Source organism: Neopelma chrysocephalum, unplaced genomic scaffold (assembly GCF_003984885.1).
Source record: "Neopelma chrysocephalum unplaced genomic scaffold, ASM398488v2 Primary Assembly neopelma1_96671, whole genome shotgun sequence".
NCBI lineage: Eukaryota > Metazoa > Chordata > Aves > Passeriformes > Pipridae > Neopelma > Neopelma chrysocephalum.
In genome coordinates, this window is record NW_020925316.1 from 670077 (window position 1) to 683902 (window position 13826).

At 37.1% G+C, this 13826-nt stretch overlaps 1 protein-coding gene across 1 annotated transcript in view; it reads left to right on the top strand.

Annotated features, from left to right (window-relative positions):
- Window positions 1-13826, top strand: part of SUSD1 (sushi domain containing 1) — a 44153-nt gene that overhangs the window by 7962 nt on the left and 22365 nt on the right. Inside the window, exons 6-10 of the mRNA XM_027709025.1 lie at window positions 622-801; window positions 2748-2927; window positions 10289-10383; window positions 11841-12030; window positions 12976-13070. Of these exons, the coding sequence (XP_027564826.1) occupies window positions 622-801; window positions 2748-2927; window positions 10289-10383; window positions 11841-12030; window positions 12976-13070 (740 nt within the window). The remainder of the gene's footprint in view (window positions 1-621; window positions 802-2747; window positions 2928-10288; window positions 10384-11840; window positions 12031-12975; window positions 13071-13826) is intronic.

Below are 13826 nucleotides of genomic sequence, written 5' to 3' on the forward strand. Positions count from 1 at the left end.
CGGGTGCTACTTGACTTTGTTTTTTGTATTTGCCAATGACAACTCGGCATGTTAGTGAATACAGCAACTATTACAGTGCATTTTGAACATCACATAGACTCTTGCCTTAGCAGAAAGTTTTAGTATTGGTATGTTGTAACCTCTTCTATGGTTTTGCATTTTTATGATCTTTGTATACTTTTTTCAAATTTTGCTTTCTAAAGGCAGTTTCTGCTCATCTGCCTCCCTCTGAGTTGTTACTCACTACAAATTGTATAGAACCAGCTGACCACGTGTAATCAGGTTTGTAAAAGCAAGGGGAATATTTAAAGATACAAAAGAAAACCAGGAAGTTTTCCGTATACTGGCAGCTAGACTAAGGAAGGAGTCACAGAGTTAGCATACCATTTGGAAAGAAAGGCAGAAAGATGATGTCATTTTATTTGGAAGCAGATCTGGAGCAGCTACAGCACTGTCAGTCATAGTGGAAATGTTGCAGAGGACATCAGGAAGTGTTGGATTACTGCAGGAGAAGAGGGTTAGCTGGTAAAGGTAAGGGTAAACTCCCTTGTGGGAGTGCAGCTCTCATTACTCCTGCTAGTTGACTAACAAGGTTATTTTCCTCTTCCTTTGTCTCCCTAGGTGTGGATTGTGGGGTTCCACCTTCTGTTTTGAATGCACGTCCAGCATTTGTAAGTGGGACCACATACAGAAGTGAAATTACTTACAATTGTCTTCCTGGTTACTTGATTGCAAGCGGGAACAGGACTGCAGTCTGTAATGCCAAAGGACAGTGGGATGGTCCTGATTTGGTGTGCAAAGGTAAATAAAATCTGCCTTCAGATTTGTTTAGCATAGACACTGTTTCAACCACTGTTATTAATAGCTGTTATCTTCTGTGGGCATTCAGTTTATGCAGTCTTCTGGCATAGGAAGTTCAGTCCCAAAACAAAAAACGTATATTAAAAGGGTTTTTTTATTCTGTGTTGCTAAGAACATAATCCCAATGCATGTTGGGCATTGCAATTACCATGAGATGAAAATTCAGCCTTAATTGCTGACATTTTTCTAGTTCGATATCTACTCTGTGATTGAAGCCACTACACAGAAACTGAACTGCTGGTTTGTCATTAGCATCCCCTCAAAATTCTCATATTCAGAAAGTTTCAAGCTGCAAACTATGATTGCTCAAGCATGCTATTGGTATTTCAGATGAGTCAAATCCCTTATATTACTATGATTTGGGAGATAGCAGCCTAAAGAGTTCCTCAATAAGATGAATCACAGAGGTACGTTTTTTTAAAAAAGTATTTTACCCAGTAAAATTTGAAGTGTTGTTTTAATCTGAACTCATATTATTAATAAGAAACCTCAGAGTAATTACGTTCTTTAGTCAGTTTTCATGCAGGCACAGCTTCACTTTTCCATTTGTTGCATGATTAATATCTCTTCAGCTTGATCCAGTAGGATAAAGTTTTCTGCTTATTGCAGTAACATATAAGTTACAAAGACTCTGTACTTTTAGAGTCTTCTTTAATATTCTTTTTCTAGGTTACGAGTCTAAATAGAAGGTTTGCAGTGTTACACAGAAATGTGCTGTACTTCAGTCTGCTTACAGAATGGCTTTGGGGGGATAGCTGGAACTAAGCAGCAGGAATTTTTGTATCTCTTCACACACTGTTTTATAAGTTAAGCATATGCTTTATGTGTGTGTTAGTTATTCTAAAGCTTGTTCTGATGACTTATGATAGATACATACATTCATATACATTGGGATATGAAAAGGAAGGTAGTTGTGGTGGATGTGGATGTACTGCCCATTGCAATACATAATGTTTAATTTTTTCTTTAAAGGTTGTACAGATCACAGTTCTATAAACTTTGATTCTTACTTCTTTGCTCTCTTTTTTTTTTGAGTAGAATTTCAAAATCACTTAAGATTATTAAATGGTTTTAAAAGCACTTGTTTTCTGCATATAAGCTTTAGTGAAGGCAAGATTTTAATTCTTAGAGTATTTGCTTCTTGTAACTGAAGTGATGCAGAATCCTTTACTGGGGTTTAATGTCCACTGTGGATTTAAAAGGGGATTTTAATCTTAAACTAAATAATATTGTTCCATTTATTTTATCTTCACTTTTATTATTTTTATTCCCTAGTTGTATTATGAAGCCCCTGAAAACTGAGCAAATGAATTAATTTATAAGTTCATTATCCCAAATTTCTAATTATCTGCAAGATGGTTTGAATAGTCCATCAGATTTTCCCTCAGAAATGCTCCTTCTGCTTGTGTGTAGCAGCTTCTTTTTTTCAAAGCTTGAATTAAATCCACTGACAAAGGAACATGACCTTCTTGATGCTGTTCTTTAATGTCACTCCTTGGACCATGTATGTGTCTTTTTTCATATCTACTGTTACTAAAAGGTAAAATAAAGGAATAAATAGCATGTGGGGGATAAGAGAGTGTTATGGGAAGATAGATCCATTTATAAAAAATTTGCTAGAGATTCTAGCTCTCCATTTCTAATCAGGACACTTTCTTTTATTTTATGGTTCAACTTGTAGGATAAATACCCTGCCCTGCTAGAAAGTCTCCAGTCAAAATTTTGGGTTCTGGTGAACTGGCCTGGCTTCTAGAAGTCACTAAGTAGTGAGAAAAAGTGAACTGCTAATTACTTGCTGGGACAGTTCATCCCTCCATCTTAAACACTTTGATATGCCTTGCCTGCTTTCCTTTACAGGTTTGTTTTCCTGTTTTCCTCTGTTCCAGAGATAGACTGTGGCAAACCTTTGCTGATTCCACACACAACAGTTACCTGGGATAACTCTACCGCTCTGTGGAGCAGAGTGTACTATCAGTGTAAAGAAGGATATTATTTCAATGGAGACAAGAATTTTTCAGAATGCACAATAGATCAGTCATGGGAAAATATTACATACATATGCAAAGGTAAAAATTACGGTAGGAAGTTGCTGTGAATTGCTGTGAATTTAAATAGTTTGTCGTTCCTGTTTTGAAGGTAGGAAGAAGAGGAAGGATGAAGGCAAGAAGTGCCCTTTTAATATATGATGTAGTGAACATGGTGGTACTTTTGGATGAAACAGTTGTGGAAGAGTGTATGAACCATACAGCAGCCTCTGGTGGATACCACAGATCTTTCTGTAACTGCCTAGCTTTTTACCTCAAACAGAAAGGGACTAATGCAACTGGGTGTTCATTGCTGCACTGAGAACCTTCAGCTTTAAAAGCCAATGGAGTGTCACCAGAGAGGAAGCAGGCATTTAATGTTATTTTCTTGTGGATCTAATACTGTGAAGTGAACTGCAATGAAAGTAATGGAAATGGAATTCAAACCTTTTTTCTCCTTTTTTTTTCTTTTCTCATAATGACCAAAGCAATATTTTGCTTTGTTCATGATTGCCTTTACAGCCTAGATCTAGTTGTCTGAATTTCAGTACAGAATGATTTTCTTAATTAAGAATGAGTCCTGAGAAGGGGGACCTGTAATGAAGTTGTTGGCATGCTGTGGGCTTGGAAACAGACATTTCAATAATAGCGAAAAATAACAGATGTTTTGGACTATGACTGTTGTGCTTCTTAAGTGTTCTTCTGCATCCTAAGAAAGAGGTGTCACATGATAGTTCTACAGCTGTCCTTCTCTTGTTCTTAAGTAGCAATGCTGTCTTTTGCAGATGAATGTTCATTTAGCTTTGTAACATCCTCATGTTCCTCAAAGGGTCTAGAAGTGTGTCCTTGACTGCTACCACTTCACTTTACACAGAATTACTGTGTGATGCCTCTCTTGCCTCACTTGACATCTTGAGAATTCACTGTGAATATAAAACATGTGACATGAAACAAAATGAGCATTCAGAAAAGCAGTTCTCTCAGCATTTATAGTGCCCAAATAAAAATGAACTGCCATTGTTAGAAGGCAATTTAGGCAATTTGCGTGGCTGTACTTTGTGAATTGGTTTTGAAGACAACATTGTGTGGAGTGGCTAAGTTAAATCAGGTCTGTCAGTCTTGACATTGACAAGAGTTCTGTCTTGAGCACTCTGAAGCTTCGGAGGGCCTGAACCTGCAGACTGCACTCACTTAGGCTTATCATGGGTTTCAGCAAGAGCTTTGCCAGAGGCAAAGTGTAGACTCCAGCTTTAGCTGTTGAATCAGAGGCCAAAAAAGTCAGAGTTATGGTCAAGTAGAATGGCAAAAAAGCACTTGTAAAAGTAGTCTAAATAGTCCAGCCTCCTTTAAAAAAACTTAATCATGGACAGAAAATTAGTACAAAGGTCTTGTATCTTCTTGTCTTCTGCATTTTTCACATCTACTAGAGGTAACAAATGTAACAAAATACTTCAACATGAAATAAACTTTTCGGTTTTTATTGATGCCTTTGAGATATAGCTAATCTTAAGAGTGTATATAATTAATCAGTAATTCCCATTAAAATGAGAGGAAGTCGTGCTGTTTCCTAAATAACTTATAATAGAAGTTGGAAAACTGCTTGTCTTTTCCTGCTGCCTGAAAAACTGCATTAGAAATAGGGAAGTTAATAGAACATCCTCAGGAAACTGTCTTTGACAAATAATTTCTTCATTTCTTAGAAAGTGATTGCTATGGAATGCTCTTTATTTGTGTTGTCTGTTTGGATATATGATAAATGTGTGTGTGTGTGTGCGTACCATTATTAGGAGCTAGTTTAAATATTAAAAAATTGCTTTAAAAAATTAGTTTTACCAGTGATGATGATTGGATTAAGCCATCAGTAAAATGTGGCAATAGTCAGTTGCCACTGGATTAGAGTCTTTCTTTACCAACCTTTGATTTGTATACATAAAATCAGGAGACTGAAGTGCAGAGAACATACTGGCAATTAAATACCTGCTGTCCATTATGCTCAGTGTGTGAGCCTGGAAATCCTGTATAGCTTGTCCTTGCAGAACTTCTTCCCATGTGGAGTAGGAGTGCTTGGTTCCACAGAATCATAGAATCATTAGGTTGGAAGGGACCTGTGGAGGTCATCTAGTCCAATCCCCCGACCAAGGCCGGGTCACCTAGAGCAGGTCACACAGGAGCATGTCCAGGTGGGTTTTGAATGTTTCCAGAGAGGGAGACTCCATGACCTCCCTGGACAGCCTGTTCCTGTGCTTTGTCACCCTCAGTGTAAGGAAGTTCTTCCACACGTGGAGGTGGAACTTCTTGTGTTTTAGTTTCTGGCTGTTGGTCCCTGTCCTGTCACTGGGCACCAGTGAAAAGAGTCTGGCAGCTTCCTCTTGGCCCGTGCCTTTGAGATGTTTATTTTCATTTATTTCATTGCAAACACAGTGTGCTGTTGACTCCAGGCACACATTGTATTGAGCTCTGGTGAGATTTTATGGTAAAACTGGGACCTTTTTTCTCAGAGTGAAAATGAGATTCCCATGTGGGAATGATATTTCAGTTTGTTTCAGGGAAGGGCTTTGCCTATAAAGCACTATAGCATGCAGTGGTGGAATACAAGGTAGTTGGAAACAAAAAGCTTGCTTTTCCCATTGTGAATTCCAGAGCAGAAATTGTCAGCCTTAATATTTCTCTCATCAAGTGAGGTTGTTCTGAGTGTGGCTCAGAATAAGACATTAGGTAATGTAAGACTTACAGTTGCTTTTATTTTTATGAAAGAGGAAAATATAAAATAAGGCCTTGCTGCTTTTATTTTTATGAAAGAGGAAAATATAAAATAAGGCCTTGCCACTAGTTTTTCTTTTTGAGTGGATTCCACAAAGCACTATAAAGCACTTGATAAATTTTTGAAATTTTTAATAAATTTTGATAAATTTGATAAATTTTTAAAATTTATCATGGCTGTAAAAAGGGCAGAAAACAGCTGATTTTTGCTTTGGCTGTCTATTCAAGTTTCTTCCTGAATCTGTACTTGCAGTGTACTGCTGTTTTTCACAGCCATGTATAAATAATTCATGTCAACTGTTATGAGCTTAGTAGAAAAGTTGTCACATCTGTGGGCATTGATTCAAAACCCATGGTTCTGTAGGAATAAGAACCTGGTCAAACCATTAGGATAATATAGTCTTCAATGAAAAGGATCTGATTTTCCTGAAATCTTGTAAATGCCTAATGTGATACATACAGACATCTGGTAATCTGATAATTTCATTAATTGCCTGAGAAAACACAGGTGGAATGGAAGGTGCTACTTCTCAGATTAAAGTGATGCAATCCAGTTAAAGCAAACGAAAGTATTGCTTTTTGCTATTTATGTTTGAAACTCAATTAATAATTACCCCGTTTGTGATGACAAGTGACAGTCTTGGGAAGCTCTTTCAGCTTGGGAGTAGATCGCATGCATTTCTAATTGCAGCCCATCTATTTCCATCTAGTCTGACACCCTCGATTGGCCCATCTTTCCTTTGTAAGTATGCTCACAATTGCATCTGTTACATTTTTGTCAGTTTGGTTCAACACACAAATTACTCTGCTCCTGATTGTATCTGGGTAGTATTTTTAAATCAAGGGACGTACTAAATCATTAGCTACTTGTCTGCTTCTTCTTGAATGATCGTATCTGCCTGCAGCTTTGCTGTTTCTTTTTGGGTTTCCTCTGTGTAAAGTTTAGGGCTGAAGGTGAAAACCTGCTGAAATTTGGCAATCCTAGTTAAAATGAAAGCAAGTATGTTACTCAAAATGTGAAAATCTCATAAAAACTTACCTGAAAGTTATAAATAATGAAGATACATCTTTGTAAAGTAAATTCCATATGTATTTTCAAAGGCTGCTGTGCAGGAGTTTATCCTTATGCACTGAAGCAGTCTGAGTAGAAGTTCTCTAGGGATGTTGTTTGCTCTCATTTAATTTCTCTGTCTGAAGACTGTGTGGTCCACATTAGTAGCAGATGGTGTTTGCCCCGTCATTCACTACTTTCACAGAATTGAACAGGCAAAATGCACAAAAAAGGCTAATACCTGGATTTTTTCTCTCCTGAAATTTTCATGTATGTATGGGGATTGGTGGGAAGAGCTCTGTGAGTGAACTTGCATGTGTGGATGCCCTTTTAGCTACTTGCTGAAGATAAATGTCAAAGTGGAGCCGGTCCTATCTGCTTTCTGGTAAATTCTGGTTTTTCATGCTGGTTCAAAAATACTTCACTGATAAGATGTATCTTGAGCTGAGGTCAGTGGTAGTGAAATGTTCTTTCAACTGAAGACAAGTCAATTGTGTATGTGAAAGAAGTCATGTGTTTTTATTGGCTATTCAGACACAGTGGTATGTGTGTGACTTTTTTTATTTTTTTGTGAATCAGCAAATAATAACATTGAGCACTGGGTCCTGTACTCACAGAGACTGCTAAGCAAATTGTTAAGGTTAGTCCTCACGGCACAGTGTTAAGACAGAAGAACATGATAGGACAGGCATTTATGCTCTGGCTGTAAGTGCTGTGAAGTTTTTCCCAGACACTCAAGCACAAAGAGGCGCCCTCACTCCTACTAGAGCTTTAAAAGTGAAGCAAGACTGAGAGCTTCAGTACTTGTTTTCCTTCTTAGAATTGATATATTTGGTTTTCTTAACATTATTTCTCCCCTTTTGACACTCACTGGTGCTGTTGAATCACTTTGCTTGGTTTTTTCCATTCTACCATTTCTATTCTGTTCAGCAGCACCTGTCTTTCCTGGCTGCCAACAGCCGGGTGCTATTTGTATCTCTCTATCCTATCCCAACTTTGCCTTTCAGTATTTGACTCTTCCAGGATCTCTTTCCACCCTTCTGCTCTGGTCTCCAGGTATTTATTTGCATATTGTTTCTAGGACTCTTTCCCTTGGGATGGGAAGGAGATTGTGAAGGCAACCTGAAGGTCAGTGGAGTAGCAGTGACATCCACTGGCCTTGGTTAATCACAAGTTGAAATTTATAGTGCTGAGGTATGGGGAAATCAAAGGTCTTTGCTTATCCTGTTTCATTTGTGAGGTTGAGTGTAAGCTGTTGACCAAAATCAGATGCATTTAAGACCTGAATGTTACTATCTGCTGAGATGTCACACTGAGGCCAGCACAGGTAGTATGTTTCACAAATGGAGTTCCCAAGCTCTAGAAGTCACTGGCTCTGTTAGATTTCACAGGAACACTAGTGTGTCAAGGAACCTGTTTCCCTTTAGTATCAAGTACAGTTTTTTCAGAGGTACCTTTCTGCTGTTATTGGATACCATGTTTATATTATTGGGATTAATGTTAAACCAAGCACTTTCTGTGTATTTGGTTATCTGAACAAAGTGTGTGTGATCTGTAGGAATAAAAGAGGAAAACTGGTCTCTTCAGAAGCCCAGGATTTTGTTGTAATTGGTCTGTACAGCTTTTCATGCTCTTTCACTCACATCTATTTAAAATGAAAACTTTTGAAAAAAGGTCTGCCAGCTATTCTGTGAAGGTATGGTAAATGGTAATTATGTGGTGGTCTTGTCCTTCTTCTTGTCCTCCTCAAAATTCAGAAAGCATGACAAAAAAATTGATGTAGTTACAGAAAAAAAAACCCTACTAGTTCTGCTTTCTTCCTTCGAAGGAGGCGACATAAGATTTCTTTTCTTGCTTGAATACCCAGCATGATCACTTTTGTTGTTTGCTGCTTTATTTTGCTTTATAAACTCATTAGTCAAGTTCCAGATTTTCTTGCTCAACAGTCTTGGAAATTTTTCCTCTTTGCTCCCTGTCCCCCCCCACCTTGTTATGCATTTTAATTCAGATCTCATGGATATGCAAATGTTTTCCCTCTGTCTGTGAGTGATTTTTGTCATCCAGTCTTCTAAAAAACATGTCTCATTTAAAGAATACAACAACTGAACATAATATTTTGCTCTGTGTTGGTACAGAAGTCTTACAGTACAGTTTTTGGACAGTACTGTGAAACAGATAACAATAGTTATAAGCAGCACTTAGATGCAATTAATCACAGAACCATTTGTAAGGAAATTTGTTTTAGAGGACACGCCGATTAATCATTTCTCTTCTGAAGACATGGAAGCTTCCAACATCATTTTCATATTTAATGAGTGCAGAATAGAGGAGTTAAAATTAGTGGGGAGATAAATTGGTCCAGTTAGTGAGGCATCTATTTTTTGAATATATGGAGAAGGATATAATATTAGAAAACAGTTTTATGGCAGTATTAATAATCAAAAAAAGAAAAGAAAAAGTGCTGCAAAATATATAAACAGTTGCACTTTAGTTCTAAATAACTGCCTACAAATAGGTATGTTAGAAACTATTGATGTATTAATTTATTTTATGACAACTTGATTCCCATGTGCTACTTCATGGTAATGAAGTTTACATACAGAGGAAGAGTGCCTTGGTCTGTGCTTGCTTTCGCAGCAGGACATTACGCGAATTGTTTTATGAATATTTCAAAGTATCTACCACTGCTGCCCTATAAATTCCCTTCAATTTTTCAGCAGCCCATAAGGGCTTTTCAGCTTAGAATCTAGATGAGGTTGGATTTGTAAGACCTTGGTCATGTAGTGAATGTAATAATAAAATATGGTGGTAGGACAAAGGAATGACTATTGAAGGCTGGTGAGTGAAAGAAGAGGAGAAAATACATTCACTGTGATCAGAAGGAGCTTTGTTCTTGGCTCTGTGAGGGTGCTTGTCATGTGAGAGCAACTGCGCTGTGTCTGATGACAGCAGTGAGAGAACTGCCTAAAAAAAGAGTGGATGAGTTGAGCTTCCTGGCTGTGCTCTTTCTCTGAGGCATAAGCCTACTCTTAAAAGTGTGTGAGTTAACACAGGTATGCTGAGGGATCTATCTCTGCTTGCTACAACTGTACTTCCTACATGCTTAATTCTGTGGGCTTCATTCTTCTAATCTAGTGTTCGTTTTGAGAAGTGTTTTACTGTGATGGTGTGATTTAATTTTATTTATTAAAAAAACAAGAAAAAATGTCAATAGCTTTTAAAAAGCAACCCAAATAAATAATGAACCAAAACATTGATTCAGCTACAAGTAGGATCTTTTCCAGTCTACCACAGAAGCTTTCTTAAAAGTCATGGTTCAGTTTAGGTACTCCTTGCTGTGTATTTAAAGACTTCACAGTCATTGTCTTACAACATGCTTCTTCCTTTAGCCTGTTATTTTAACTTTAGGAGCCAACACAATTAAGAGAAGACTTTCTTCCTAACATGTGCCTACCTTGTTTGTTTTTTTCTGTTTAGGAAAAAAGTGAACAAACAAAAACCATAGAAAAATAAAAAATAAACAGTTGTTCCAAACTTAAGATTTGCTTGAGAAATAATGATTTTCCTTCTGTGTTCATGTTTTTGCTCACAGAAGAGGAATTATTCAGTAATTTGTCCATATTCAATGAAACATGTGTGAAATGGCAAAGGAAAACTGGAAGACTGGGAGTGCAGAAAATGTACACAGTAAGTAGGGCAGTATTTGAAGTATTTGAGATTGGAAGTAACTTTGTTCTGGTTAATTCTGCTAAACTAGCAGTGGAGATATGTTTTGTGGGTTTTGTTCATATGGTAATTTGTCTGGATCTTTCCAGTGAAGCACATAGAAACCTAACCGAGGTGGCTGGGTTAGGAAAGAAAAAAATTAAATCTTAAAGTTAGGTGCAAAACTCAAAATCTTGGGAATCCCATTCCAGTAAGTCACCTAAGCACCTGCTTGAATCTGTAAGAAGTTTCAGCATAAGTTTATGCGTCAGTGAATTCTGTTGCAGAGCTTAAGCTCAAATTGCCACAGAAAACATTGTAAAACTTGGACTCTGTCCCTATCTGTGACCCAAGCATTTCAAGTGAAAAGCATATCACTTAGAGATACTGCATGTAACTTGTTTTAGAAATGCAGAGTATATTGAAATAATGTGCCTTGCTCAAAAGGTTCAACGTTTTTATTTTTTTTCCCAACTTAAGCATAAGAATAAAAAAGTAATAAGAATTCCCATGTTTTGACAATAACATCCCAAGAAAGGTTTGGGGATTTGAGGGGGTTTTTTAAGTATGTACAAATAAGGAAAAAAATAAAAAGGGGATTATTTAGGGTCTCCAGGGTAGGTACTTTAATGTGGAAAATACGTTTAAAGACTGGGTAATAATTTTGGAAAACAACCCATCTCTCTCCTCTTGTGTTATAAACCAATGTATTTTTAGTTTCTATACTTTTATTGAGGACTGCTGAGATGGAAAAAACAGCTTCCCAGTTCCCCTAACAGTTCAAAACTGGTTTTTATGTACCCAGTGGTAATGGGCAAGCTGTCATCTCTGATATAATGTGCTCTATGCACATGCTCTTACCTGAACTCAGCTATCTGCAAGACACTTCAGAATAGTCAAAGTAGGTAAGTTTTTTCTGTCCCTTCATGTCATACAAACAACAGATTTATTTTCCACTGCACTGGAACAATCTTAGCGAAGCTTGTCTTTTATCCATGTGTGGCATTCAGTCTTTCTACTGCTTCTGTAGGGCAAGGGGGAAAACTGGAAAAAAAGAAAGAAAGTAACAAGCAGATGTAGTTTCTATCTGTGTGCTATAAATAAGAAACAGTATTTGTTTCCATCTTATTATTTGTGTTGGAATTTTTTGCAGGGTCCACCAAAGATTGCTAATAGATTGGATTAGATTCCATAATACATTCTTCTATTTGTTGCAGAAATATAGGGAAAAATACGGATAATTTTAACAGCCAGAAGACATTAAAGATCCATCTTGTAGCACCAAAACATTTAGTCAAAAACCTATTTTTTTGGTTGAAATGATCTTTTAAAACAGATGTAACCCCACATTCTCTTTAAGAACTAGTAGGATTAAATGAACTAGTATTCTGAATTTTGGATAGCCACAACCAATTGCACTATTGTTTTTGTTCCAATAGTTTCATATCCTAGGCCAAAGATGGGATGAGAAGATGTTCTCAGAAGATGTGATGTTTAACATCAGCACAAGTGAAGATAATCCACAGGTGTGTTTAGAGCTGAACTCTGGACGTAACTATGTGGTGAATATTACTACCATCTCTTCCAAGAACATCACTGTCTCAGTTACAGTATCAGTTCAGACAAAGGGTAGGTTGTGTTTTGTATTCTCTGTGCTTATAAAAGAACTTACTGTGCTGCGGAGTTTACTGATTTGAGTCTAGCAGACAGGAAAATGGACTGTTTCGTAGACTTTGTAATTCTTTATAATGACTACAAACATGTACCCACTGTCAGCATCCTCTTTTTCTGCAAAACGTTTTTCTTTCTGCTTACTATGGCCATTGCAAACAGAGAGTGGCAGTATAAGTGCCCTTCAGAAAGATTTGGCAAAGTTGCTTTTTCGGGATTTGCCTTCTGGCTGAGGCAGGATTGGTTCTGTGGCATTTCTGGCTACATGCTAGAATTTAATCCATGGAACACTGCCTACTGGTTTCCATTTCTTGCCTTGAAAAATTATTCTCTGCCTGTGGGAGAATTCCCTGTTGCTTAGCTGTGTGATACTAATCTAAGTGATATCAGCATTATAGACAGTGCTCCTATGTTTACCAGTGATTAACAGTTTTCAGGCAAGAAATGTTCTGAGAGGGTTTCTGTAGTATTTTGGTCATGGAAACTTTAAGCTTGCCTTCTGACATGCTAATTCTGGTGTGACAGACCTTGAGAAATAATTGCCTTTGGAATCCACAAATATGCTTTTTCTCACTTCCTGTTTCCTAAAGGGCAACAAATTGTTCTATGATAATTTCATTTACGTCAGAAGGTCTGAACCCTTGGATTTTTCTGTAATTATAACCTCCTAGGCCTGGACAAATTTCGTGAATAGCGTGCTTGGGTTTTTCCAAAAGCCATTTTCTCTGGAAAACGATCATGCTTTATTTACTTTTACATAGAAATGAGATTGTACCTTTATCTCAGAAGATAATGAAATTAAAAACCTTTTTTTTTAAAATTTTATTTTCAGTTACATTCAATTAAGTTGAAGAAGGTAACATTTTCATAATAAGTTGATTTCTTTTTTAATTGTCTCTGCAGTAAAAGAAGCTTTCAATAATGTATTAATTTTTAATGATACCTGCTTGAAATGGCGGAGAAATGTCAGGGAAACTGATGTGGAAGACAGATACTCAGTAAGTGACATTCTATGTTTTGAGTCTAGAAAACAATTTTTATCAATCACTTATGGGAAAAAAACTAATTTTTCAAACACTCATTGCTGGCAGTGTTCCTCATTATAATAATGTGTCTTGTAAAAACCCAGAGAGTAAGCTTGCATGGCAGTCTTCAAAAAAGAAAGAAACCACCATGCTCTGTTGTAGTCCCCTGATTCTTGCTTAATTTTTCCCATGTTATCCTCTTATTTTGCATTCCTTATCTGTACTTTAAAGTTTGTCATGTTCAGGCCTCAGACAACTCTATTCCAGTTCCACTGAGTCAGTTCCCTCTGCCTTGTGATATGCCTTTAGTCTCCTCTTATCCCAGCATGGAATTTCTACATGAACTGTCTCTGCCAGGACTCTTGGCCACCTGCTGTTGTCTCAAGTCTCCATGTGCTGGGAAGCACTAGGAAATTATCTAAAGGCATGGGATCTATATAAAGGAAAATTATCACTTGATTAAAGTACAGCAAGCATTTTAGTTTTCATTAACAGAGAAATCATTTGATCAGCAGAGGTCTAAAGTTAATGACTTCATGATCATTTAAGTAGTCAACAGCAAAACAAACAAACAAAACAAACTACTGGAACAAAAAAGACCCCATGGGTCTGTAAATTTGCCTGGAAACATAGGTGTCTGAGACAGATCCTGAGGTGTAGCTGGCATTTTGGCATGGGTCAAAATAGCTTGATTTTGTCTTGATCCTCAGGTTGCAACCTGAGAGGTGA